The sequence below is a fragment of the Mauremys mutica genome, chromosome 11 (assembly GCF_020497125.1).
Source record: "Mauremys mutica isolate MM-2020 ecotype Southern chromosome 11, ASM2049712v1, whole genome shotgun sequence".
NCBI lineage: Eukaryota > Metazoa > Chordata > Testudines > Geoemydidae > Mauremys > Mauremys mutica.
Genome location: NC_059082.1, coordinates 76,408,983 through 76,436,773, shown reverse-complemented (window position 1 = coordinate 76,436,773; position 27,791 = coordinate 76,408,983). Strand labels below are relative to the sequence as shown.

The following is a 27,791-nucleotide window of genomic DNA, read 5'->3' as shown; positions in this document are numbered from 1 at the left end:
AGAGGTTATTTAGAAGTGAGCATTTGACATAATCACTTATGATTCAAATAGAGGAGAAGGGAACCAAGATTGTTATTAATTGTATAGTATCATAGGTGTGCATCAGGCTATTCAGATCTGTAGATGCTCAGTCTTAATGATGAGCATGGGATAATAAAAACCAAAGTACATCGCTAGATTTGTTACAAGTAAAAAATCCCAGTCTAGAGGGCTTTACAAACTAAAAAAACCCCAGATAAGTAGTTGGTTCCACCTCTTCAGACACAGTAGGCCCATTTGTCTTATGTTGTTGCAATTTGCCAAGCTTCCCAGTGTTTTGTGATGACCAGTGGCATGCCAAATAAGTTGCAAATGCAACTATTCCAATTTTTTGCAATGGTCTTCAATATAGAATATCCTCTTCTCAGTTTCACAAACCCTTTCACCTATCTGTTAAAGACTTGATTTCATATTTGCAATCACCTTGAAAAGACCATCTGCAACTTTATTCATTCACTACCAATTACCTTCTTTAATAGCTGTGAAACTATCACTCACAGGGATACATGATAAACCCACTCAGTGGTGAAGGCACGGCTAGATACGTGATGTCAGAGGCACCCTCAAAAACATGTACAAGGACAAGATCAAAAAGGCTAAAGGACAAAATGAGTTATGTCTAGCAAGGTCCACAAGAGGCTCTAAGAAGAGGTTCTTTAAATGCATTAGGAGCAAGAGAAAGATGAAGGAAAGTATACGTCCACTACTTGGCAGGGAAAGAAAGCTAATAATGGTTGACATCACGAAGGCCGAGGTGTTTAATGCCTATTTTGCGTCAATCTTCTCTAAAAGAAGGGTTAATTGTGACCACTTAACACAATTACTAATAACAACAAGGGGGAAAAACAGGTTAAAGAATATTTAGATAAGTATTCAAGTTGGCAGGGCCTGATGAACTTCATCCTAGGATACATAAGGAAGAAGTTGAAGCAATCTTGGAACAATTAGCAATTACCTTAGATAACTCATGGAAGACAGATGTGGTTCTAGAGGACTGGAAAAGGGCAAACAATGCCTTTCTTTTAAAAGGGGGAACAAAGAGGACATGTGGAATTACAGACTAGACAGCCTAACTTCAATATCTGGAAAGATACTGGAACATATTATTTAAAATATCAATTTGTAAACACCTCGAGGATAATAGGGTGATAAGTAATAGCCAACATAGATTTGTCAAGAACAAAGTATGCCAAACTAACTAATTCCCTTCTTCCCCAGAGTTATTGGCCTAGTTGATAGGGGGAAGCTGTAGACATAATATATCTTGATTTTATTAAGACTTTTGCTAGTCCTCATGACATTCTCATAAGCAAACTAAGGAAATGTGGTCTAGATGAAATTTTAATATAAGAAAAGGCCATTTTCAAAGAGTAATTATTAACGGTTCACTGTCCAACTAGGAGGACCTATCAAACGGCGACTGCAGGGGTCTGTCATGGGTTTAGTACTATTCAAGTTATTAATGAAAATACTGGTTAATGAAGTGCAGTGTATGCTTGTAAAATTTGTGGATGATACCAAGCTGGGGGGGAGGGGAGGACTGCAAGTACTCTGGAGGAAAGGATTAGAATTAAAAATAACCATAATATATTGGAGAATTGGTCTGAATTCACAAAAATTAAATTTAATAAAGACAAGTGCAAAGTACTTCTCTTAGGAAGGGGGGAAAAAATCAAATGCACAACTACAGAATGGAGAATAACTAGCTAGGCCAGAGGTGAGCAAACTGCGCCCACCAGGCCAGACTCTCGTGCCTGGCCCTTGAGCTCCCGGCCAGGGATGCTAGCCCCTGGCCCATCCCCCTGCTGTCCCTCCTCCCCCAGTTCGCTGTGCCGCCAGCGCTCTGAGCGGCGGGGCTGCAAGCTCCTGCCAGGCAGCACGGCTGCGAGAGCCACCGGCCTGCCCCAGTGTTCTAGACTGTGCAGCGGCATGGCTGGCTCTGGCCGGGCAGCACGGCTGCCAGTCCTGGTGCTCTGAGAGGCATGGTAAGGGAGCTGTGAGCGGGAGGGTTGGATAAGGGGCAAGGGTCCCGGGAGGCAGTCAGGGGACAGGGAGCAGAGGACGGTTGGATGGGGCAGAGGTTCTGGAGGTGGTGGTCATGGAATGGGGGGATTGGATAGGTGTGCGAGTCGCAGGGGGCCTGTCAGGGAGCAGGGGGTTGGATAGGGGTCGGGGCAGTCAGGGGACAGGGAGAAGGGGGGTTGGATGGGTCGGGGGTTCTGAGGGGGGGAAGTCAGGGGGTGGGAAGTGGAAGGGGCAGGGTCCAGGCTGTTTGGGGAGGCACAGCCTTCCCTACCCGGCCCGCCATACAGTTTCAGAACCTCAATGTGGCCTTCAGGCCAAAAAGTTTGCCCACCCCTGAGCTAGACAGTAGTACTGCAGAAAAGGATCTGGGTTACAGTGGACCACAAATTGAATACGAGTCAACAGTGTGGTGCTTTTGCAAAAAAGGCTATCATCATCTGAGGCGTATTAACAAAAGTATTGTAGGTACATAACAGGAGGTAATTGTTCTGTTCTACTCACCCGGTGAGGCCTCAGCATGAGTACTGTTTCCTAAAGTGCGTCTGGGAGCCATACTTAGGAAAGATATGGAGAAATTGAAGAAAGGTCAGAGGAGAGCAAAAAAATAAATGATAAAATGTTTAGAAAACTTAACCTAGAAGGAAGGATTAAAAAAATAGGTATGTTTCATCTTGAGAAAAGACGACTCGGGGGGGACTTGATAGTGGTCTTTAAATATGTTAAAGGCTGTTAGAAACAGAATGGTGATCAATTTTTCTCCATGTCCACTGAAGGTAGGACAAGAAGTAAAGGGTTAATCTGCAGCAAGAGATTTAGGTTAAATATTAGGAAAACCTTTCTAATTATAAGGATAGTTAAGCACTGGAATAGGTTACCTAAGAAGGTTGTGGAATCCCCCTCTTCAGAGATTTTAAGAATGGGTTAGACAAACACTTGTCAAGGATGGTCTAGATATATTTGGCCCTGCCTCAGCACAGGGGGCTGGACTACATGACCTCACAGGGTCACTTCCAGCCCTACATTTCTATGATTCTCCTCCTGGGGTTGCAATCAAATGCTTTAACCACAAGACTATCCATTCTCTCTTTATAGTCCACGTCTCAGTTACTGTACACTTCTCAACTTCAGTAAGTGTCCTACAGACAACAACTTCACTCACTACAGAATCCTCACTAATTCATTAAGCATTGTCCATCTTGTGAACTGAATGAAGCAGAGGTCCGACTGAAAAAAAGAGGACGTGATCACGTTACAGGTGGTATCATAATGCATACGCACAAATGATAGAATTAAGATTGCATGGGCAAACTGGAATCTGGCATTTCCTAGTTTCTGAATGCTTGACTTTCCAACATTAATATGTTCAGATGGCCTTTTTGCATGTCATTGCATATATAGCTTAGAGTTGAGTACATATACTTGTACAGTGTCTAGCACACTGGGGCCCCATTGTTGGTTGGCCTTTAAGCACTACTGTAATAATCATGGTTAATAAAATAAATAATAATAATAATATACTCCCAGCAAGTAGTTCTGCTGACAGAATGATAGTGCTGGGATCAGAACACAAAGAGAACTTCTAGCCTTATTCCGTTTTCCGGTTCTGTGTTTTATATTGAGAAAAGATTAAAAAGAAACACTTTAACATGAACATTTATTATAATAATAATCCCTGATCTTTCACATTTATTTTTTTCAGATTATGTTTGTCAAAAATGCAAGAGGAAAGCGGTAGATTTTTAAAATATACTGTCAAGTATCAGAGGGATAGCCGTGTTAGTCTGGATCTGTAAAAGCAGCAAAGAGTCCTGTGGCACCTTACAGACTAACAAACGTATTGGAGCATGAGCTTTCGTGGGTGAATACCCACTTCGTCGGTTGCAATACGTCTGTTAGTCTATAAGGTGCCACAGGATTCTTTGCTGCTTAAAATATACTGTTTCTCAGCTATGTCATAATCTTCATTAAGAGAACTATTTAATATGTAAAACACACCATCGGCAGAATTTTTCAGTGACTGCTTATTATATTGAGCTATTCTGCTAAGAAATAAATATGCATAAAACAAGAGAGACACTTATAAGCAAACTTTTCTGATATAGGAGTAGTTAAAAAAGAAAACCTCAACTTATTTGCTGTCAAATATCTCCTAAACTGTTTACTTTGGATGACTGAACATGGGAGCCCTGTTCATATCCTTGGAACATGTCATTTTAAATTACATCTTTTCATTTGTAAGAAATTACATGATGATTATATTTTGACATGAAGATCACTGAGAAGCTGAGCAAGATACCTATATGGTTTCATACTATAACTCCTAGAACTGATAGCATATAATCTTATTTTATTACAAAATCACGTAGAGCTGTTGCAGCCTCATACCACAAGAAAATAATTGTGATTAGCTCTCCTTAAAATAGCTATTCTAAGTTAATTCTGCATTCAGTAAATCTCACAGAAAAGGTTACAGCTTCTAGAATTTTTGACATTACAGGCAAATATGGCTCCTGGTATGTACCTTTAGAAATCTATGAGATCTGAAATTGTGCAGGCACCTTCCATTGTTTCCCAGCAACTTTATCAATGGTTCCCAAACTGGGGTTCGTGAACCCCTGGGAGTTTGTGAAATGTTACAGGGGGTTCTCGGGAAAAAATTTCCTAATGGCAGACAGAGCTGTCCCTAGGGACCCCAGACAGCACGGGGCCAGCAGCCCAGAGCCCCTGAACTTCCAGGAGTTAAGCAGATCAAAGCAAGCATCTCTATCACAGTGAGGAGATTTAAACGTCAAGACTCCTTATAAGAAATGGAAACGGAGGTGTTTTTAAAATTAAATAGACAGATAGTATTGTTTTAAAAATTATTATGAAGAACAAATTTAAGCTTTCTTGTAACATGCACTGTTTGCCTGGACTACTCAAGACCTGAATGCTTGTGTAGGAGGAACTCTTTGAGTTGGCTTCTTAAATACCTTCATGCTGCTTCACATCTGATAATCCTTGAAGAAACATAGGAGCCTTGTCTTATAACAGGCTTATTCAAAGTGATACAAGCTATGAAAGTGAGATCTTGGAAGAGTGTTGCCGTTTCATAATGTAATAAAAATATTGTAATGATAAATAATAATTAATAATAAATAGTGTGTAATAAGCATGTCATAAAAACAAATTTTATATTTCCAGGATCACTGCTTTTATACTTTATACTCCGGTAAAAGAGAAAATCCCTGGAAATATTCATTTTTAGGAGGCAGTTCACAAAACTTGACATTTTAGTGAAAGGGGTTCATAGGTTGTTAAAGTTTGGGAACCACTGAGATAGATGAAATTCCAGATTTAGAGAGGTTAGATGATAAGAATGTGTAAATTACACAGAAATGTTTCAAATCAGTCATCTTAGCTGCTTACATACTCTAATGAGTTGGATTAGTAGAAACATTCATACAGAAGTTCAGAAGGCAATATCCAAAGGGGGTAAACTGGAATTGGAATGTTGGCATTTTTTAAATCAGTATCTGGTATCTAGGCCCCTGCACTCTTCTGTTGGGCAATGGATTTCGTAATGCAGCATTCCGTTAGGTCCATAGGCATTAAGATTAGTGATTTCTTGCTCTCAGACCTTGACTATGCTGATGACATTGTTCTTCTAGTAAAGAGCCACGACAGGTTTCGCGAGCCAGAGTTGGCCAAGGTTGGGCTCCCTGGTTCATGGTCAAAGACAAAGCTGAAAAACCTATGTCAGGTCCTCCCACAACTCCAATCTCTTTGAATAATGAAACTGTTGAAGCAGTCTCCAGCTTTTGCTATTTGGGTTCTATACTCATCTGTTTCCTCCAACTCTGATACAGAGGTTCTTCACCAAACTGGCATCGCAGCATCAGTAGCATGACAATCTCGGCATGACAACCACGCTCAGGATCTATTTGAGCTGTTTCCTTTCTGTACCACTGTACGGTTGTGAAACATGGACACTATTGCCACTCAGACTGGGCAAAACTGGAGGCTTTCCATACAAAACGCCAATGTCATATCTTGAGCATAAAGAGGAACGACTTCATTTATAACACAGATGTTTATGGTAGCTACAGGCTACTGGGGCCATTGTCCACGTCTTTTGCTTTTTGGACATGTCACCAGAATATCACAAGACGTACTGGCTACCGCCATTCTCTGGGTAGCTTGTAACATCTGGGATAAAATTCCACCAATTGAGCAGTAGAGGCAGCCTAGAGGCAGACCCCCTATCACATGGGTGCATCAAGTCTGTTCTGATGTTGGACTCCTGACCCATTAAGTTCTAAATTATTTGTCATTAGTCATACAGTCCCAGGAAATGGTCAGCATGGGATATTGTTATTCAGTTTTAATGGCTCCTCTACTCTAATAAATGAAATAATAATAATATATAATTTATTATTATTACTAATGCATTTAAAGAGTTTTTCAAAGATCCCAAAGTATTTTGCAAATTTGAAGTATACATAGTTATCACTTCCTACACAGGAAAAATTCAGACAATTCAGGGATGCAAGATTGCAGCTCTTTAACAGCACATAATGTTTAGGAAATGAAGTAAAGACGGAGCCAACTGAAACTACAGAAGGGATTTTTGGTAGGCAGAGTACACTTAAGATGGAATTGGTCCAGAATATTAAGGTTAGCTCCTGATTTCTAAAAATTGGCATGACAGCTTGAATGATCAGAAGGAATAAAAGCTTAGTTTTATTTCCCATCGAAAAGTTGCCATCTTCAAGCAGCCCAATGCCCTCTAATGCCATGCTAGTGACAGGGCCGGCTCCAGCTTTTTTGCCGCCCCTAGCAGCAAAGCGGGAAAAAAAAAAAAGATAAAGACACGATTGGTGGCACTTCGGCGGCAGCTCTACTGTGCCGCTTCATTCAGTGGCAATTCAGCAGCCAGTCCTTCCCTCCGAGAGGGACTGAGGGACCCGCTGCCGAATTGCCACCGAAGACCTGCATGTGTCACTCCTTTCCATTGGCCACCTCAAGCACCTGCTTCCTTCATGAAAGCGCCACCTATTCAATGATCATTATCACTTTCTGCAGCACACAGAAGTTTCTGGAAGTCTCCTATCCAACTAATAACCAGGCTTGACCCTGCTTTATTGTAAGATCTCACACTACAAGGAGGTATAGCTGGACCTATGTAGCAAGGTGACAAGTAGTTATTTGTCAATAGCTTTATTACTGCAATATTTAACTCTGAAATATATCTAACCAGAGCAGAACACAGTAAAAAGCAGAACAGAATATGTTTCTTGGCGTTATGATACATCTTTTATTACTATTTATGAGTGAGTTTGGATGTAGGAGGTAATCCTTTTCCTGTTACCATTTCCAGCATCTGTGGTTTTCTGAACATCCAATCAGCATAATGAAATGAAAACAATTTTTATCAGAATGAAAAATAAAACTGATTTACAAGGGTCAATGGCCCTAGTTCTCCAGTGTTCTCAAGCTGCTCTCCACCACTCTAATGATCCCAAGCTGCCCTAAAACTGATGCAGCAGTCAGGCCACACAAGATATCCCCCAGACTAAGGGGATTTTTGAGTGGCATATAGCTGCCCAACTAGCTCCTATGCACACACCCTGGCTACTGGTACAGGGCGACTGTCCAAGGAAAAGGCTCTAATAAAGCCACTCTAATTTATGCTGGGGACCAGAGGGCTCCGGGATCAGGGAGCCAAATGTTGCTTAAAGCCATCTTTTTGCCCCCTCCTCAACTATGGCAAGCACTCCTCAGCCAGAGCTGAGAAGCTGAACTTTTGTATCCTAACCCACATATTTAAGAACCAAATATAAACAGATTTTCCTAGTTGTACAGTACTTTGAACAGGACTATCTGGATCTGGTTACTTGACAGGAAATTTATCCCATGTCTGTAGACACTCAGGATTATTAATCACCCATCTCTTCTACCCATTCATATATTCTTCATGCTTTTAATTTCTTCTTAAATATTAACCCCACAACTGTAGTATGAATTTACTTATATCTCAAGGCCTGACTGACATAAAAATGTATATGCTATATCTCACTGGAAGTGCCTGTACTTTTTAAGATGTAGACACAAGCCTAATTTGTTTGGCATTTGGTATGTTTTCACCATAATTTGCAGAACATTATTAAAATATTTTTTCTAGGTGAATCAGTAAGTTGAAAAGTAGAGGTTCACTGTCATAATAAAACTTTTCTGCATATAAAAGTTTTTTGGTACTACTGCTATGATGGTCTGCCAGGAAATCATCATGCTTTGTACAACATGGCATTACCCTAGCTGGCATGTATAATTGATGTATGTCACATTTTATAAAATGATTGCAAGGTAAATTCAATTTTCTATTTTCCCTGTTTGTGTCCTCTAAGAATCTCTTATCTTCACATATCACTTACAGAGCAGTGGCAAAGATAGGAGACAAATCACTCCAATGAATGTAATAGCAAAACTGATTAGAGAGAGGGAGAGATTAATTGCATGTGTCAGATATAAATAAAAGATTTAGGTGACAGCCTAGATATATAATACATATGTATTATATAGCTAGATATATAGAATTATATTCACAAAGTTCAATATATATTATAAACCTATGTTAAAATAGGGGCTAGGTTTTCAAAAAAACAAAGCCAGTGATTTTGGCTGAGCAATGTGTGTAATATATACACACTAGGGGCAGATCTCTAGTGAGTATAAATTTTCATAGCCCCACTGAAGTCAGTGGAGCTATGAAAATGTACAACAGGAGAGGCTCTGCCCCCTATTATTATGATTGTTCTAGTTGTATCTAGGAGAAAAGGGATGGATTGTTCCCTCTTCCACCTACTTATTTTCCATATTATAGTCAGTAGCAGTGAAAAGTGCAGAGTGGCTCACCCAGTTCAAGAACAGAGTAGTCATTTTGAAAAACTTGCAGTTTGGATACACATTTGTCAGTGTAATAATATTTAAAATGATACATTTCACAGACATGCAGCTTCTGATTTTTAAATATTTTGTTATGCTGATTTAGAAATCGAAAACTCTCAAACTTCAAAGATTTGGAGTTTTGTTTTGTTACTTTAAAGGAAATTTCACCTACCTTTTTTACTGCAGAAATATTATCTACTATCAGAAATAATGACATTGGCTTTTAAAATATTAACACTGTAGTTACAAGTTGATCGTATCTGCTCATTACCTCATTCCTTGGTCTGGATGTTCAATCTCACCTTCCCCTCATGCTGTTTGAACCTTGAATACCAGTATCCAGGTGTGAAGTCAGCTGGAATTCAAGTTCAAATCAGCAGGGGAGATGTTTTCAATCTGGGCCAGGGAGGAACAGCAGATGTGAAATGTGTGGAATGCAACCTGCTGGGAAGGTGAAGCATTGCCAAAACAGTGCAGTGGAACAGAGGGACATAAGATAGTCACTTTGCCTTCTATTCTGCAGGAAGGAAGGAAACTAAAAGGATATAAGGCCAGAAAAGAGATGAAATTTCCAGAGCTAATTATTAGCTAATATTTATTATTTCAATATTTTAATGATATATTCTTTGTAATACATAATTTATTTTCTATACAGCCATTGTTAAAAAGCAGGGGAGCTTTCCTTACAGGAAAAGATGTGACAATCTAAAGGGAGTCATGAAATTTGGAGTTTAAGAGTGCCATTATGTCCTAAATGCACACCATTATTCCAGTGTAATGTATTCAATAACAACATATCAAATTCAATATCCCAGGTAGCTATAATGGGTTAAATTAGCGATAATAGCCTTAACTAAAATTTCTAGCTTTGATCAGCTATAATCCAACTTTAATATTTGTTTCTGTGATTCAAAAGTAAAATCTTATAACAAAAAGATTCCATTAAAATGTTAAACTTCAATTACTGTAAATATATATTTGACTTTTAAGAAAATATCTAGCCCTTCCCCCGCAAATTTATTTAAGTCATATCCAATCAATTCTCAGAATGAACGGCCCATAATGACCAGCCTGACAAGATGAAACAATCACAATAATAGTCCTCCTGGAAATTCTCCTTGACAAAGAGAAATTTTAAATATTGTGAAGAAAAGGAGGGGAAATGAAATGGCATTATTTTCAAGAAAGAAATAAAAATGGCACAGCTGATAGAGCACCCAGAGTTGGGCTATACTGGACTTTCCTCGCATCTGTTCAGAACTGACGGCTTATAAAGTACAATCATTGCTCAGAAATGTAATTTTCTCCTCTCAGCTTCCATCACCATGTACCTTTTCTTTGGACAAAAATGTCTTATTGAAGCATTAATTTTATTTCAGCAGAACTAATCCATGGAGGCTAAGTGAATGTAAAATTCCCATGGCAAGGACTAAAAACAGTTTGACAAGTTCATAGCGCTTGCTTGAGTTTGACCTCAGAATAGAAATGTCTGTTCTCAGGAGGGTCTGGCCAATTCCTTTTTTCTGCCTACACCTGAGCTGCTGGAGTTAGCTATGAAAAATTCATTCAACAATATGTTTCAAACGCCCACCTCTATACCCTCAACATCTGCTGACTTTACTTCACATTAAAACCTCAAAGTGAATCCTCTCTTCTAGTTTGCAGTAAACTTTGATGGTGAATAAGAGAAATTATGGTTTAGGAACGCTTCCTTCCTGAAAGGAAGATATCTACTCGGGACCTGCTGATGATTTATCTTCCTAACAATACTGACAGAGGGAAGTATTTCAAAAATAAATGCATCCCAAACAAGGGGAAAAAACTTGTAGGGAAAGGCTCCAGACCCAGCTGGATGAAAAAACACCTCAAAAATGTTATTAGAAGTAAGCAGAATGCCTACAGGGAATGGAATAAGGGATTGATCAGCAAAGAAAGCTACATCCTGGAGCTTAGAAAACATATGGAAAAACAGTGAGAATTGCTAAAAGTTAAGCAGAATTTGCTCTTGCCAAGGAAATTAAGACAAGTAATAAGAGGGTTTTTTTTAGTTATATAAATAAAAAGAAAATAAGGAAAGATGAGTTTGGGGTGCCATGAAGTGTGGATGGGAATGTGATAAAAGAATATCGATATGGCCCCAAAACTAAATGATTCCTTTGCCTCCATTTGTTGCAATTAATTTATAAAATGTTATGCTCATTGCGTAAAAACCCTTTTATAGTTATTTGATCTCCATGGACACTGACAGGGACCTAAACATCTTGTACTGTAATAAGATCCTTTTCTTTTATTGTTCAAATAATTTTGGTGAAAAATCTGTACCCTGCAGTTCTGAAGTTGAATATTTTTCATCTTTTACATTTTGAATAATTAAATGGGTTTCAGCCAGGGTCAATTAGGTCTATTTAGCTTTATCTGATAGATGACTACCACCACAGAATAAAATACCTTCTTACTGCAAGTGGAAACTAGGCATGATAATATGACATCCTTGTATTTTAAATTAATTACAATACAACCATACTAGGAGTATAATTTTTAGACCCCAACTATTCCAATCTTACCAATTGCACAGTGGTTTCCTTTTTACACTCCCAATGCTCAGGGAGGAAATTTATCTTCATTAAATGATAATTGTCTTTATTATCTTTTGACTCTTCAGAAATGCTAGCTGGCAAGGTTTTTACAATTTTCATCAATCTTGTTTTGTGTTTTTACAAAGCCTGCATCAGAAAAAGACGTACAAGTCTGCAGAATGCTCTATATTTCCTAGCAGTATGAATAGGTCTTGAGAATATCTAATTTACTAATATATCTACTGAAACGACATGCACCTCAATATTTCACAGCTTAACAAGAAGGTCCAGCAGCAAGGTCCTGAATTGCAGTTCCAGATGATTAGTGCTGCAAAAGCAATTCAACCAGCAGTGTCCATGCTGTCAAAACAGTTTACGTATGCCCACCTTCTGCAATCTTGCCTTTTCACTCATACACCAGGGCTATGCTCTTTCTTATTTTTCATAAAATATTTGGAGAGAGATTGACAATATAACTGCACATTGCTTAAGTTCCTAGACTGGGTTATATTGGCGTAGGGTTTCTTATTATCTATAGTTTTCTATTTAGGTTAATAGCTAGCTCTCAGTATACCTTGGATTCTCAGAACCTCACCTTTTTATTGAAGTGATACCACAGAGTACTACCTTATCATCTTTGTCATTTTATTATATACTGAAAGCAGAAACCTCAGTCAATTACATATGTGGGGATCACACCTTCTTGTGAACCTTGTTACTAATAGTTGCCTTTCATGAAGCTTGGGTTCTAGAAATACCTGTAATTTCACAAAGAAGCATCATAAATTCTGAATAACTTTCATCTATAAGTGGTAGAAACTGCAGATAAATTTCCTGTTTACCACTGTACTTCCAGCTGGCTTATGTTACATGTGAAAGATGCTTCAAGCTTCACTATGCTTGGGTGCATAGAGTGTGCCCCTGGAGGAAGTGTCAGAGTTTTGTGATGGCCTTACTTTAATGAACAGTTCTCCCTTTAATTGTTCTGCCAAGTCTGATAAGATCAAAAGTATGTTATTTAATTCCACTGACAAACCAAAGTATTCAGGAAGTGATCTGATGATCTGTGCTAAAGCATTACTGTATTTCTGTACATAAGAGAGTGAGTGAGAGGGAAGAGAGTAGATAACAGGACCTGGAACCAGCTGATGATGATATCACAACATGGTATATATGTCATTATATGGATAGGAGTGGGGAAATATGGTGTGAAGAATGTGAGATATTTCTCTATTTTTATGAAAATTATGTTTACTCAGTTTACCCAGTCACTGTTATATTCCTACATGGTCTCAAGAAATTAAGTTTTTTCCAGAGATACTCCTTGTGCTAAGGAGACAGGGAGTGGCAACTGAGTGCCTGCATTTGAATGAGAATCATTAAGGACTATCAACAGATGAATATACCAGGGCCAGGCCCTTGCGGAACAATGGGGAGGCTTATTGCCAAGGTGAAACCGGCTCTCTCCAGATCTTTAGAGGAGAAAGAGCAAAAAATCCCCAGGAGGGGAACAAAGGAACCAAGATGTTGGTTAAAACCACAGAGGCTGAGAAGTTTGGGGGACAAGAATAAAGGGGCCTGTTTCCTGAGGAAAAGGGAAGCTTTTTGATTGCTGGAAAATTTAACCAGAAGGATGCTGGCTGCAGGGTCAGACAGGAGATTCCATGTTCTGAAGGAGAAGCCATTTACAAGAGAATGGGAAGAAGAAGGGCCTTGGACTCCCTAGAGGACTCTTACAAAATCCAAAGAAAACTCAAGTCATGAAGACAACGGTGTGCAGATATTTCTTATTTTGTCTGGATGGGTTTTTTGTCTCGTGCCATCTAAAATAAAAAGTAAATATTAGAAATCCTTTTGCCAGGTTTGTGTCTATTTGCTTCAAATATCACATGTCCCTGAAGGGGTAAACTATCAACCAGAGTGTCCACAAGAATAGTGCTCCAGGAAAGCATGTGTTTAAGTTACTGGGGAATCTTAGGGTGCTCAGCACTGGTCTTGGGGGCCTAGCACAGCTGGCCCACAGGGCCAAAAAGGGACAGCAGACAGACTCTCTGTGCAGGAAGTGTGCCAAACAGGCCAAAGATGGTGGCTGGCGCCCATTGAGACCCAGGGGAGCTAAAAAAGCCCTGGGCCCAATGTGTGGGTCCAAACAGCAGCTTAGTGACGTCCTTAATGGGATCTTGACCAGAAATTTGACACTGGTGAAGTCACGCATATGCAAGGTTCCATAGTTTTTATGAGGAAAATACTACTTCCCTCTAAATAGTATAGTGTTTCCATTTTAGGAGCTCAGTGCTTTATAAACATTATACCTCACAACAGCCCATCAGACTGCTGGTTATTAAACTCGTTATATTAATTGGGGTGGCCCCATAGCTGGTATAAACTGATATAGCTACAGCAGCATACTGGGGCTAAACCCTTACTCCAACACACAGCTCTGTTGAAGTCACCAATTTACACCAGCTAAAGATCTTTCTCAGCATTTAAATGATCTACCCAAACTTACACAGCAAGAAAAGTGACAGAAATGGTAACAGAACTCAAACTCCTATTTCCCAGGCTTTACTAGCCAAAATTCCTCCTTGATTTACACAGAAGCTGGGATACATAGTTTATAAAAATCACGACTTATTAGTTCAGTAACTAGGTTTTTCAGTTGAAGATAAGGCATTTTAAATTTATGACTAATCTATGACTTCTTGGTCCAGGTTGCATTTGACATATAACTGACATTTTCTTACCGTACTGTCTGTTGGACACATTCATAATTCACTCTAACTTTCATGAGATAATAAGACTATGAAACCTCTTCAGAACAAAAAGACCAGCAGTCACTAGCCCTGCATGCACGTTTTCTATTATTTCCACAATTCTCTCCCTTTTCTGTTTAATTTATTATAGATATACCCATGGCGCTCACCCTGTGGTATCTGAGCTCATAAACTGTTTCTTTGTCACCTAAGACCTGATCAATTGCCCTTGAAAAAAATGGAAATATTTCCACTGACTTCAAAGCTGGATTGGATCTCTAGGCTACATTTTTAATTATATATATTTTGTGTGCTCCGTTTTTGGGAGGTCAACTTGCCACTTTAGCTTCCAGCGGGTAGGTATTCAGCACTTTTTCCAGGTGTCCAAAGTTGGGAAAACAATAACTGAGGAAATTGAACTTGACTTGAGCTTTAAATTTCCACAGCCGGTGAAACTACTCATTGGTTTTCACCTTTTTGTTTAATACATGTGTGAAGCAAATAGGGCATACGGTGCGGCAATGTGGGCTGTACAATCATCACGATGCAGATTACACAAAGCTCTGTTCCTCTTTTTCATCCAATCCACATGATGCTATGCCAACCTTTTCAGAGTGTGGCCAGCCTCAGGATGTTGATAACAGTGAGTTGAGACTCAACCCAGACAAGACAGAAGCAATATTGATGGATAGATGAAAGACCGTAGAAGTATGCCAAAGATAGTTTCTTGCCCCTCCCCCCCATTACTTAAGCCTGTGGAGCAGTGTGACCCTTGACTGGATAGTAGTATACACCTTCTCAATTGTTGTTGAAAGGCCAGAAAGTGGTCAAGCTTTATCCCCAGATTAGTATGGCATGGTTCAAAACCAACTGGCTGATTGTTCAGAAGGACCTGTTGTGATAACTGGGTCTACAAGTTTATCCTAACTGTGAGCTCATCTGTGAAAAGTGAGTCAAAGATCATAAAATGTCACAAAAACCTACAACAACAAATGTTGAGGGGAAAAGGTATAAAAGTTGAGACAAAAAGATTGAATTAGTCCAACCAAAAGGCCTTCTGATAAAACTCAAGGACTATGTTAAAATCATGCCTAGGGTAAGTGACTGGTCCTTTGGGACAGGGAGTAACCGTTTTTGATGCAAAGGACTATTTTTCACAAAGGCAAGTTTATGTAGGTGGTAAGATCAACTGGAGTTCCCAAGGGGACTGTCTGTGACTCCCTGTTAAAGCTGTTGTAGTGCCTGAGGAGTTCACACTGGATGGTTGGTGAAATCTAAGTATAGAACTCAACCAATTTGGGGGTGTGTGCCCTGCTTCTTAACGGACTAACCTGAAGTTGGTACTCATGCTCCTGAGTTACTCCAGCCAGCTTGACAACTACCTCCACCATCTCTTGGGACCCCAGGCCTTCTTAGTCCTAATCCTGAGATATTTCCTCACCAGGCTATAAAGAAACCACTAACTGCAATGCCCTAAATAGCCTAATACTGGTACAAGTTGCCAGGTCTCAGAGTGATTAATATGACCATGTTCTATGCTTGTGTTTCTCCAGCTGAGAGTGTCAACACCGAAGACAAAGGCTGCATTTACTATCCTTGCTGTCCTTCTCTCTCCCCTTTTGTGGCTTAATGTCTTGGTTTTGTCTTCTAGGAAATGGGATTTAACAGCAGCAACAGCAGCAGGTCTAGCCCATTTCAACTAACTTCTCTTTTCCCTAAAAGGATAGTAATTATCTTTAATTCCATTTGAGAGACTGTCAAATACACAGGGTTTCCGTCTAAAAACTCTCTCTAGCTAAAGGGAAAGAGAACAAGGGATGTTGATAAAATGAAAGCCTTACTTAATATTTTTCAAATGCTTTAACTGTTCTTCCTTCTTTTCTGAATCTTTAATAAAACATTAAAAAGGATTATTAATGGTGTGCTTGCCATGGTACCAAGCAGGCTGAGGTCTCTCAACCCCAAATCTTGTGTAAAACTATTTAATGTTGGACTCCCACTGACTTGACTGGGAGTTGAGTGCGCTCCATACCTCCCAGGAGAAGCTTAGCTCATTTCAGGATCACTTTGCTAGTAAATTCTTTTCAGCATGCCGATCTTTGGGAACATTTTCAGTGACCTCAATACCAAAGCAAATTTGGTGAGATTTCAATACTCACTCGCTACACTCAGATAAAGAAATGGACTCGTCTTGTTCTCTCCATTTTTTTCATTGACTGCTTGGACATAGTAACCTCCTGCATCTGTTGCTTCTGCTGCAAGGATCACCAACTGATTCTCCAGTGTTATAGCTCTGTTTAGGAAAACAAAGGATCATGTTAAAAGAGGAGCAGTGATATTAACTAAGGATAAGCTGTACAGAATCTGGCAGGACTACACACTATTCAAAGGTCATTCAAACAGACATGTGTGGAACTCAGCAGCAGGACTTTATCTTCAAACACAACCACAGGAAGGATTCAAGAGCTTTTGGGTCTGTGATGTTTGAGCCTTTTCTCTTCTTTAAGTTGTTTAAGATGTTTCCAGTCATACAGAAGACTACAATAAATGATATATAAAAATTAAATAGTTATTTAAGAATGATGAGACAAAGAGTTTGACCATAACTATATGGGTTACATGTTCTATGCTCCTGGCAAACATCATTTTGCTGCCAACCCAGTTTGACTGAAAACCTTCTCAGAAAGTGAGAAGATCAGCATCTGGGAATGAGAGCACTCAGTTCAGTTAAAAATCAGAGGCAATAGAATTTCAGGAGACAGAATATTCTATATTTATAGCCTGTGTAATTATTTCAGTTACAGATACAAAAAGAGCAAGAGACTAATTAACATGCTCAGCTGAAGAATCGTGTATATAGAGGGAGTGAAGAGCAAAACTATTTAATCTAAACCAGGTATGAAAGCACAACACTACTCTGTAGTTGGTGGTGGCGTAGTCCTAGGGGAGTCAATAAATGTCATGGTCTAATATAATTTACTCTTTCTTAGAGCTGCTATATAACTGTTGTCTTCATAAACTCCCTTGTAAGACAGTGCTAATCATTTGTACTGCAGTAAGATCAGTTTGTTTGCATTTTACATGTGCTGTATAGTCTTTTGACTCTATTAGGGTAGGTCTATACTTACCTGCCGGGTTGACGCGTAGAGTTCGACTTCTCGGAGTTCGAACTATCGCGTCTAATCTAGACGCGATAGTTCGAACTCCGAACGCGCTCCCATCGACTCCGGAACTCCACCACCGCGAACGGCGGTGGTGGAGTCGACAGGGGAGCCGCGGACTTCGATCCCGCGGCGTCTGGACGGGTGAGTAGTTCAAACTAAGGTAGTTCGAGTTCAGCTACGCTATTCACGTAGCTGGACTTGTGTACCTTAGTTCGACATGCCCCCCTAGTGTAGACCAGGCCTTAGATAAAATATAAATCTAGGGAAATATGTAAAAATTTAAGTGCTTGGAATAAATATAGTCTCTCCGCTGAATCTGTTCCTTTCCACAAGTTAAGTTCTCCTTATCTGGTTTGTAATGACAACACAGACCAAACACCAGCACTGCTATCACTAATGGTGCAAGGCAGCAGTATTAACTATTCAGAATGCCACATTCACAAATTATAAAAGATGAGGAACTCTGATTTGACCATCTAATAGGAGCACAATATCCTACCACCTAGAAGATTAAACTTTGTGTTCAGAATTGGGTCATTTGGGGGATTTCCAGGGTTGGAACCATTAAGAAGCACTGACATGATAAGGTCTTAGTGTGGATAGGGCAGTGTTTCTCAAGGACCAGTCTGTGGACCAGTGCCAATCCCTGAGATCTCCCTGACACAGTTTAGGAAGGCAGCAAGCTGGTCCCTGGTATCAAAAAGGTTGAGAAACACTGGGATAGTGTTTAGTAGGACATGAGAAGCTCAAAGATTATATGAAAATTAAAAAGGAACCCCACAGGATTATAGTGGCAGAGTTGTGGATCAGGCAGCAGTCATTTTTATGCTGACTTTGATAAAGGCACAATCTAGTGATCTGAATATAGGACTTGAAGCAAGAAACTCCTAACATTGGGCTCAAATCTACCACCCATAGTCACAGTACTCTGAGCAGTGCACTAGGCTCAAGTGTACCTTTAAATCATAGCCCTGAATATGGGTTGGGGGCACAATTTCTGCCCAGACTCAGAGGGAAGTAACTTTGTTGATCCTCACTGTTTGTCCCAATAGTTCTGGCTAGCCCATACGGGTGGGGATCCATATTTATGCTCTCTTTCTGATCCTCTCCGTTCACTTGGTCGTAAAGCAGTATCATGCATGCAGTCTTCTGCTCTTTCAGCTGTGCTAGAACTTCTATCTGGACTGGTCCTATGCAGCATCACAGTTGTGTATGTTTAGTGGGAGTGGAAGGGTCTTATCCTACATAGCTGCACAGGGGAGTAAGGCACAATCTAGTTCAATTAATGGGGGCTCATTGCGGTGTAAGGTATAATTCAGCACGAGTAAGGGTGGTAGAATGGAACCCTTTGTTATCTTGGCCAAATCACTTCATCCTTTTGTGTCTTGATTTCCTCACTTGTAACATTGGAATAATAATAATAATATTATAACTTCACAGACTGAGGAAGTTAGAGGGCATATTAAGAGAAAAATCTTAATCTAAACCTCCTAGCACTAACAGTTTCACAGATTTTTTGAGAAGTTGTATATACAGGCGCTGATGGAGGAATGTGGCTCCCCCCCCCAACCCACATACACACAAACTGGCTCTCGGAGAGCGCTTTAAATAAATTAGAAAATTATACTGTAATTGTTAGCAAAAGAGCAGTTGCCAAAGATATGAAATGGGATATTAAAATTGTTAATGAATGGGGTTTTTTTAATCAATGGTTATCTCATAACACACGCCCAATATTTCAAAGGCACTGATGAACTAACTACTGAAACCTATCATAATGAATACATTGCTATTAGTGAAAAAGATTTCACAACTGAGGCTCTGAGTCTGCAGAGATGTATGCATGTGCTTAACCTGATGTATTGGTAGTAGTCCCACTGACTAGGAAAGTCAAGTACGTAAAAAAAGTCTTTAAATGATACAAGGCTGAGTTTCCAACAGTATCATGTAACATGTTCTTTCTACAATATTATGTTTTCAATGAACCCCCTGGGGAAACCTATCATTTTAGAAATACTCTCCAAGGCAACATCAAGGGACCTGGATTTTTCTTAGTATAGATTATGTAACAAAATTATGAACAAATGCAAAACATACATTCTGTTCTATATATGTTAAAGGAAAATTAGCAGGTGTAAATGATTAATTATGTTAGATGGGAAAAGTTTATATACCGTACTAACATTACTCAAATAGCATGTGAATGTTTTGAGTTATTCTCGCTCCAATAGATCAGTAAGGAGTTTTCCTCATAGTGTTTTTGCATGGTCTGGTTTCATTAATATTAACTCACAATTATTTTATTTTTGGAGAAATGTTCTTCTTCATAAAAGGGACCGCAATGGAAGGAACGTGTATTCCCAACTTCTGTATGCTAGCCTATATGTTGAACAATGAGGAACAAAATAACTGTGGAAAGATTGTTTAAATAGAAGCTATGTTTGTTATATGTTATCCATGATATTTTGACTTTATAATCAGAAGACAGATAACAGTAAACATCTGTAAAGATACCCATAATGATTGACAGCTCAACCTCCTGATAAAGACAGCGGGCCAGATCCTCAGCTGGTGTAATTGGAGCAGTGTCATTGCATTCAATTGAGTTACACCAATCTACACCAGCTGCATAATTGGCCCACGGTATCACATTTTGAAAGTTTTTATTTAAAAAAGATATATTAAATTATCCCTGTGGGTCAATTTTTCCGTGTTGAATGGAACTGTATTAGCTTAATTGACTTGGAAATTGAATCAAAATGTTTCATAGATTTACAGAATGAGGAGCTAAAATGTAATCAATACTGCATTTAATAAAGCAAACAGGATAAAGAAGAAATTTTCTATTAAATAATAATGATAGTATCTTTAAATACGATGCATATTATATTTGTTCCTACTGTAGTTATTCCAAAAGGATACAGCAATAAGGAACATTATTTTTAAATGCTGGAATACATTTCAGGCAGATCCAGTACCAGCTGCAGTTGTAGCCAAAAGCCTTATAGGCGATGCAGCACTTTTGGAAAGAGTACTGCATAATTACCTTGCTGTTATTGATTTAACTATTGTAAGTGATTGGTTGGGAATTCCCAAGACAGTGCACAATAAAGCATATAGTCAATGTTCAGGAATGAAAGGCAAAGGAAATTTTAAGATAAATTTACTATGGAATTTTTTTAAAAAATGAAGGATTTCCTAAATTGCAATATACAAAATGAACTTTATTAGAATGTCTACGTGAATTAAGATATATGGATGAAATTTAGAAGACTTTTAAAGACTATATGAACATAAATATATAATTTGTACAGGAAAGTATCCTTACCCTATAGTTGGGCATTATACATTACATCAGGGGTGGCCAACCTGAGCCTGAGAAGGAGCTAGAATTTATCAATGTACATTGCCAAAGAGCCACAGTAATACATCAGCAGCCCCCATCAGCTCCACCCCCCGCTCCCAGCCCCATCAATCAGCACTTCCCCCTCCCTCCCTGCAGCTCCTGATCAGCTGTTCGGTGGCGTGCGGGAGGCTCGGGGGGTGGGGGGAGCGAGGGCACTGCAGGCTCAGGGGAGGGGGTTGGGCCTGTGGCAAAGCCAGGGGTAGAGCACCTCCCGGCACATTGGAAAGTTGGCGCCTGTAGCTTCAGCCCCAGAGTCGGTGCCTATACAAGGAGCCGCATATTAACTTCTGAAGAGCCGCATGTGGCTCCGGCGCCACAGGTTGGGCACTCCTGCAATACATCATCACAGTGACATGAAAAAATTGAGATATGAGGACACAAAGAGTTGGGAAACAGGAGATAAGATAAGAAATTATTGAAGACATTATTTTATATCTTTTTAATTAAAGTGTCCAATTAATCTTAAACATTCTAAGCTGAGTTATTGATTTCTTTTCTGAAAAATGTTTAAGTAAAAGTGTTCAGTTTTAATTCACTGAATAATTTTTAGTTGTTAGAGAGGGGCTACAGTGGAATAGCAAGATCTGAAGCTCCCAAGCTTTAGGAGTTCAGATCTGGATCTGGAAAGCGCTAAACTGCCTGTTTGCATTGGGTGGCTTAATTAGCTACATTGTGAAGATTCATTAATCAATGTTTCTAAATCACTTTGAAGCACATGTCCTGATCTTTGGCTGCACTGAGGTGGCTCTTCACACTAAAGTTGCCTTAAAATTTGTATTACAATTATTTTTTGTTTCATTTTCAATGGCAACTTTTTAATTATTTCAGCATCACAACTAATATTCTAAGGACAAACCTGATTCCAGGCTGTTTAATAGTCTGTTTGAGGTTGACAACTCTTACAGATGGACTTTAATCTGTTAGTAATTCATAGCTTATATAAGGCAACTATACAACTATTGTTTGAGAGAGAAAGAGAGACTGAATTTAACTCAATTAACATCTCCAGAAAGGGACAACTGACATGCGAACTAGGGTGCTGTCACTATGACCCTTGAGGGTGACTAGTTGTAAGGAAAAAAATCAAGGGGGCATTTGAAATGTTATGTATTAATAAAGGAAGTTGGAAAACACCTCTAGAGCTAGATGGAAGGATAAAGGAAACAGATTCTGTACGGAGAATAATGTACATTTCTCCCAGATGGTACACCTGACCAAGTATTACAATTGAATTGCTGGTGTAACATTGGCTGAATACAATTTCTGTCCTGTTTGAAACAGAACTACATTAACATGCACTAGGGAACTTTTCAGGTGCCCCAGTACAGTCCACACAGGTCAGTTAGTGCATGACATGTTAGTGTGGCCTAAAAAGTACACCCATCTGGTGCAGACTAAAGGACCATGTAGTCAAGCCCAGAGTCTCTGACTTACTGCCTGGCCAAGGGATATGACTGACAGAATGGAAGGACAAAAGGCTCAACATAGGGTAGAAGGAGAAAGGAACAGATTTATAAAGGTATTTAGGCACCTGAAGACACAAATAAGTGCCTGGTGGGATTTTCCAAAGCTCCTAAATGCTTAACTCCCATTGATGGTTTTGGATCAGGCCCTGAGAAATACAAACTAGCATTTTCAACAGTGGGTTCCTAAATCAGCACACCTAAGACCACATTCAGGCACCTAAATAAATTATCTGATTTTCATAGGTGGAAATATTTAACAAAATATCCCAAAGAAATCTTCACATTACCAAACTGTTGGATCTTTGCACAGAAAATCACAACTAATGGAAAGAAACAGTATTTTTTAATACAAGGGACTAATTTTCAGAAAGTCATATTTTGTTAGACTGTTAGTTAACAGATTGGTGGATAAACAGATGTTAGAAATCTAAATCATTGCAGTAATAAAACGAAAACCACAGAATAACCTGATTCAGCCTCTGCTTAAAACACAGCCATCTGTTCAAACTCCAGAATGCAATATTTTAGAAAAAAGGCCTTTGATAAAGCCTCTTTTCCAATGCTATCATCTAGCTAATGCAAACATTAAAACCTTCTTTAAAAGACATTAATTCCAGAAAATCTGTATTTCTTTTTTAAAACTTTTGTTTATATCATGTAACCAGAGCTGATCCTTCTCCACAAAGCCTGATACCCCCCAGTAACAATGATTTTACTAAGAAATGCAGAGATTATAGCATAATGATGATGTAATTACTAAAGGATTCCCAGAGGGATTTTTGGCCTCAGAAAATATGCAGTAATATCATATATAAATATACATTATCTGGCTATAAATATATATAAATCCTAGCTCCATTGAAGACAATGGGATTTTTTTTCAAATTTCAGCGGAGCAAGAATTTCACTGTGTTTTCAACCAAAATTTCCTTGCCACTTTTGGCAAGGCATATTTAAATATGTTTAAATAAAACTAAGAGCTCACCTTCATCAGGACTGAACCCTAGACTAAAATATTATGAAGTTGGCTATATTATAACATAACTGTAGCAACAGAGCATGAGGGGTCCTGGATAGATCTCATTCTTGAGTGGAACAAAATATTCAGATTTCAGGTACTTAAGTACATACACAAAAACACACATTGAATACTGCGAAATGCAATTCATGCAGTGTGCTAAACAGAACATAAACCAAATTCTACCTTCTGGACACTTCTGCTTAAAGGCCTACTGGACAGTCATTAGCTGACAGCCTGGTTTTTTATTTCTAAGGGTTTTGTAGCCAGTCAAGATTTTTCATGAAGATTTGTTTTTAAAGAGAGCGTATCCTCTTTTTTACTTTCACACTTAACAAAAGAAATATGCAATTCATACGTATACGGTGGAACAGCCATTTCCCAAGACTCAGTCAAAAGGGTCCAAACAAAACCAATTAGTTGACCTACAGTAAGGAAAAGGAACCAAAAGCAGCATGGGCATTGGTAGGATACTAGTGGCCAATGGGGACAGACTAGCTGTAAACACTGTGAGATGGAGACTTCTCAGTCTACTTAGCCCCTTCCCCCTGTAACAGGGCTGCCTTGGTCCTGCCTCTGTCTCAGTCCACAAATTACCTGAAGACCCTTTTGCTGGTTCAACAGCCTGTGCAGTTTATTTACAGTTGTGTCCCTCCACCTTCACAGCATACCTAAGACCTTTCCCATGCAGAGGAGAGAGAGGCCTGTAAGCTAGTGGGTGAATTGCAATATACCAATCGTTTACAGTGTTTGTTTTCCCCCAAAATTTTCTAGTGCACATTGGGGACCACCAAGATAATCTGGGAAGAAAATAGAAGCTGGTTGACCACTGGTTGTTCTATTGTTTGATCTCTGTTCTTACAGAGCCCGTAAAATACAGGAAATAAGGCAACAGAAGACAGGCAATACTTGGCTGCCCTCCTATGCCATTCATCTTTATCCTCCTACAGGATATAAAGGGAGTTACAAACTCCTTTGAGGCACTGCTTGCACATATCCCTCCCCAGCCTGCAGCTCTGCTCCCAAGGATGGGTTGATGCGTAAAAAGAGTGTGGTTTTTTCCAATCATGTTAGCAAAACTGAGTTAGTTTAACACAATTGAAAACTCTCATTGAAGTACAGGCTAACATGTCTTAAGACCTGTTAGCTGGTTGTCTTCTAGCCTAGGGGACCAACCTGCCAAAGGCAGAGTTGAAGCTGGGCAGCTCTGACTGCCTCAGCAGAAAGGGGATCAGAGAGACAGCCCTGGGTGTTGCTTTGACTTACACTTCCCCCAATACCCATCATGAGCTCCACTCCCCAGGGCAGTACTGTTTTAGAGGGAATGTTACTAGTGAAATAGCAGAGCCCTCTTGGTATACCGATCATGCCTATATCTCCAGTGCCTTCTGCTCCTCTCCCTCTACTCCCTATTAAGTATTTCTAGAGACTGGGGTTTCTGGACTGATAGCCCAGTATTATGAACCCCAAGCATTCAAAAAACATGAAACAAGACCCCATACATCAGGGGATTGGCTTAAAAATATACATGTTGGATTTTTTTGTTTGTTTTTTAAAAACACTCTTAGCACGCACTCGGGAGATGTTTTCAAGCTTTCCTTCACAGCCAGGATGGTTTTCTAAAAAAAACCCTGAAAGTTGAGATTCTCATGTAATCACATGATTCCAGGCACTGCGGCTTTAAAAAAGCCACCAAATATTGCAAGACTTTGATAAAATCATGGCAACAACGAAAGACCCTCCCTGCTCCCTGCTGCTGCCGCCTGGAAGGAGCCCTAAAGGTTCTCTGTGAGGTACTACAACATTCCTTCTTTGGGAATGAGGGTTCTCAGGAGGTGCTCCCCAAAAGACTTATTTCAAATATATTTTAAAAATTATGCCCATATTAGTTAGTGCCCCAGATACTGCCTTTTTTTGCAAAGTGTGGGGCAAGATAAAATTGAGAGTAGCCACCTTTTAGAACGTGAGGAAATAGACAATTGAGGCAGGGCTGCCTTCCCACTGCAAATAGAGTGGGCGAAGAAGCAGCAGCATCCTCAGGGACATCACAGAGTGATACCTTAAATACAGGATGACGACAGCACTGCAGAATTGTGAAGGAGATGCTGTGCAGTGAAAGAGAAACTTCCTATTCACTGCAAATGTCTTCTGTAATAAACTACTGAATACAGAAAATGGCAAGTGACATAAGTTAGGTTTAGTTTAAATATTCTTTATCTTTCAAGCTTGCACTGATTTTAGTTCTTCTTTAAAGGGACATAATCATCCCTCTCCCCCCAGAAAAGAAATGTTTGTTAATTTTTTAATTATTATTAAGTAACAAGAGCTCAGTCCAGCAAACATCAGTACCTGTAATGGCTATGCTTGAATCACAGCACACAAGTGGTATCTAACTGAATCACAGTGCAGTGATAACTGTTCTCCTGCACCTGCTATTGTAACAGTGTAACTATAAGAACGCATCCCAAACTTTAAAACTAAACTAGAAAACGCTGTCAAGAATGGAATCCAAAAATTCTGGAAAAAAGTCAGTTTTCTTTTCAAGTCTTTTTTCTTTTATAAAATTGTTACTCTAATCAAGGTATGTATGTGTCAACAGAATATCTATTTTCTGCTCTCTCTCTGGTTTATCATACAATCAACCTATTGAACTCCACTTGAAACATCACTATCTGTTGCTATGGACATAGCTAGCAACCACTGGAGAGAGGAATAGTGGAACTACTTAAATATAAATGGATTATTTAAACAAAACTGGCTGTTGGGAGGTATTCACAGGTCACTGATCTATAAAGCTAACTGACTCCACTAAAGATGAGCAAGGGGCTATTTGTATTAGTTTGGTATTTGGCGGGCCAATTTTAAGATACAAATACAAGTAAATATTGCCTCACTATGAAGTATTTTCTTGTACCGAATAAAAGAGAGTTCTCTGTTTGTTTTTTACGTTGACTTTTTACCTCCTCTATTGTGAAAGGAATATTTTTGGTGTTATTAAATAGCACCTACCTTTCTGCTACAGGAGGTCACTATAATGTAGTGTTATTATACTACATTATAGTTTGTAGTTTGGTTTTAAAGAGCTCCTGCTGGAGGAGTCTTATATGCAGTGGTGCAAGTAAGCAGGTACGGTTAGTCACGCGGTACCATTAAGATATTTATTGCCAGTACGTTGTACCGGAAAGACGTATTTTCAGAACCGCAGGGCTCTCCCAGAAACCGCAGTGGTGAAAGGAGCACAACATGGGGGCACCCAGTGGCCCCACACCAGCAGCTCCTCCGGCGCATCTGTACCAGCCCCAGCCCTGCCCCCAGCCCTTCCACACAGTTGCATCTCCTGTCTGGGATTTGTACAGCCCTGCTGGAGGACAGGGCTGAGGGAGGGACATGGGCGATACAGCCGCGCCGGAGGACCTGGCGGCACTGCTGTGGTTCCTGGGAGAGCCCTGTGGTTCAGGAATTGGTACCGGTGCAGCAAGAGGATGGAGCCCCCTCCAGGTAAAGTGGGATGGGGAGAGGATGTGGAGAGCACTGGGGCCCCGGGCTGGGGGTGGGATGGGGAGGAGTCACATGGGGGGTCATGTGGGGAGGTCACGTGCCCCCTCTTTAGCTGGTGACCCACTTTGTATCCCTCCCATGAGTTGCTTATGCATACCAGTAAGAATTAAAATCTACTTTCACTACTGCTTATATGTTTCTAGCACCATTTCATTGATAGCTATTCTTGAAAATAATTACAAAAGTGAGCCATGACAATGAACTGTATTGAACAAAAACAAATTAGCAATGGTATGCCACTTGCCCCAGGGCATCACAATGAACAGATGATGGATTAAGTAACAATGACAGAGGTGAATCTTCAACCCCCTAATAATTTATTTAGCAGATAAATTTAGAAGTGCCATAACATCGCTAATCTTGATGCCCCACGTCTATTTACTGCCAACTCTGCATCTGCCATTGGCATTGCTGCTGCCATTTTACATTTGTTTCTGTAACTCTTCCCTGAACACATGGTTTCCATTTTCACAGTGTAATTCAAAGCAGAATCTTACCTATGGCTTTTCATGGTTTTAACCATTTGTACTACCGTATTTGAAGCATATAGACTTCCTGGAATCACAGGTTCAAATCCTGACAGACACAATTCAGCTATATCTTTCCAATAGGTGTTGCCCAGTTTTCTTGGCTAAAATCCATTCCTCCCTCAACACCCACACATCAAGTTGGGCACTGTTTTGTGCCAACTGTCCACACTTACAGGATGGGCAACTCTATCCTGGGAAGCAGTGACCCTGAAAAGGCCTTGGGTATCGTGGTGGATAATCAGCTGGACATGAGCTCTCAATACAATTCTGTTGCCAAAAGGCTACTGAGATCCTTGGATATATAAACAGGGGAATTCAAGCACAATTCA

General features: G+C 39.7%; 1 protein-coding gene across 22 annotated transcripts in view; it reads right to left on the bottom strand.

Annotated features, from left to right (window-relative positions):
• The window catches only part of SDK1 (sidekick cell adhesion molecule 1), a 664,468-nt gene that overhangs the window by 257,833 nt on the left and 378,844 nt on the right, over window positions 1-27,791 (bottom strand). For 17 of the 22 annotated variants that reach the window (XM_044979056.1, XM_044979053.1, XM_044979052.1 and 14 more), the window contains one exon: window positions 16,480-16,613. In XM_044979056.1, coding sequence (XP_044834991.1) covers window positions 16,480-16,613 — 134 coding nt within the window. Of the gene's footprint in view, window positions 1-5,472; window positions 5,545-16,479; window positions 16,614-27,791 lie in introns of those variants that run through there. The other 5 variants (XM_044979070.1, XM_044979071.1, XM_044979073.1 and 2 more) reach the window with 2 other exon arrangements.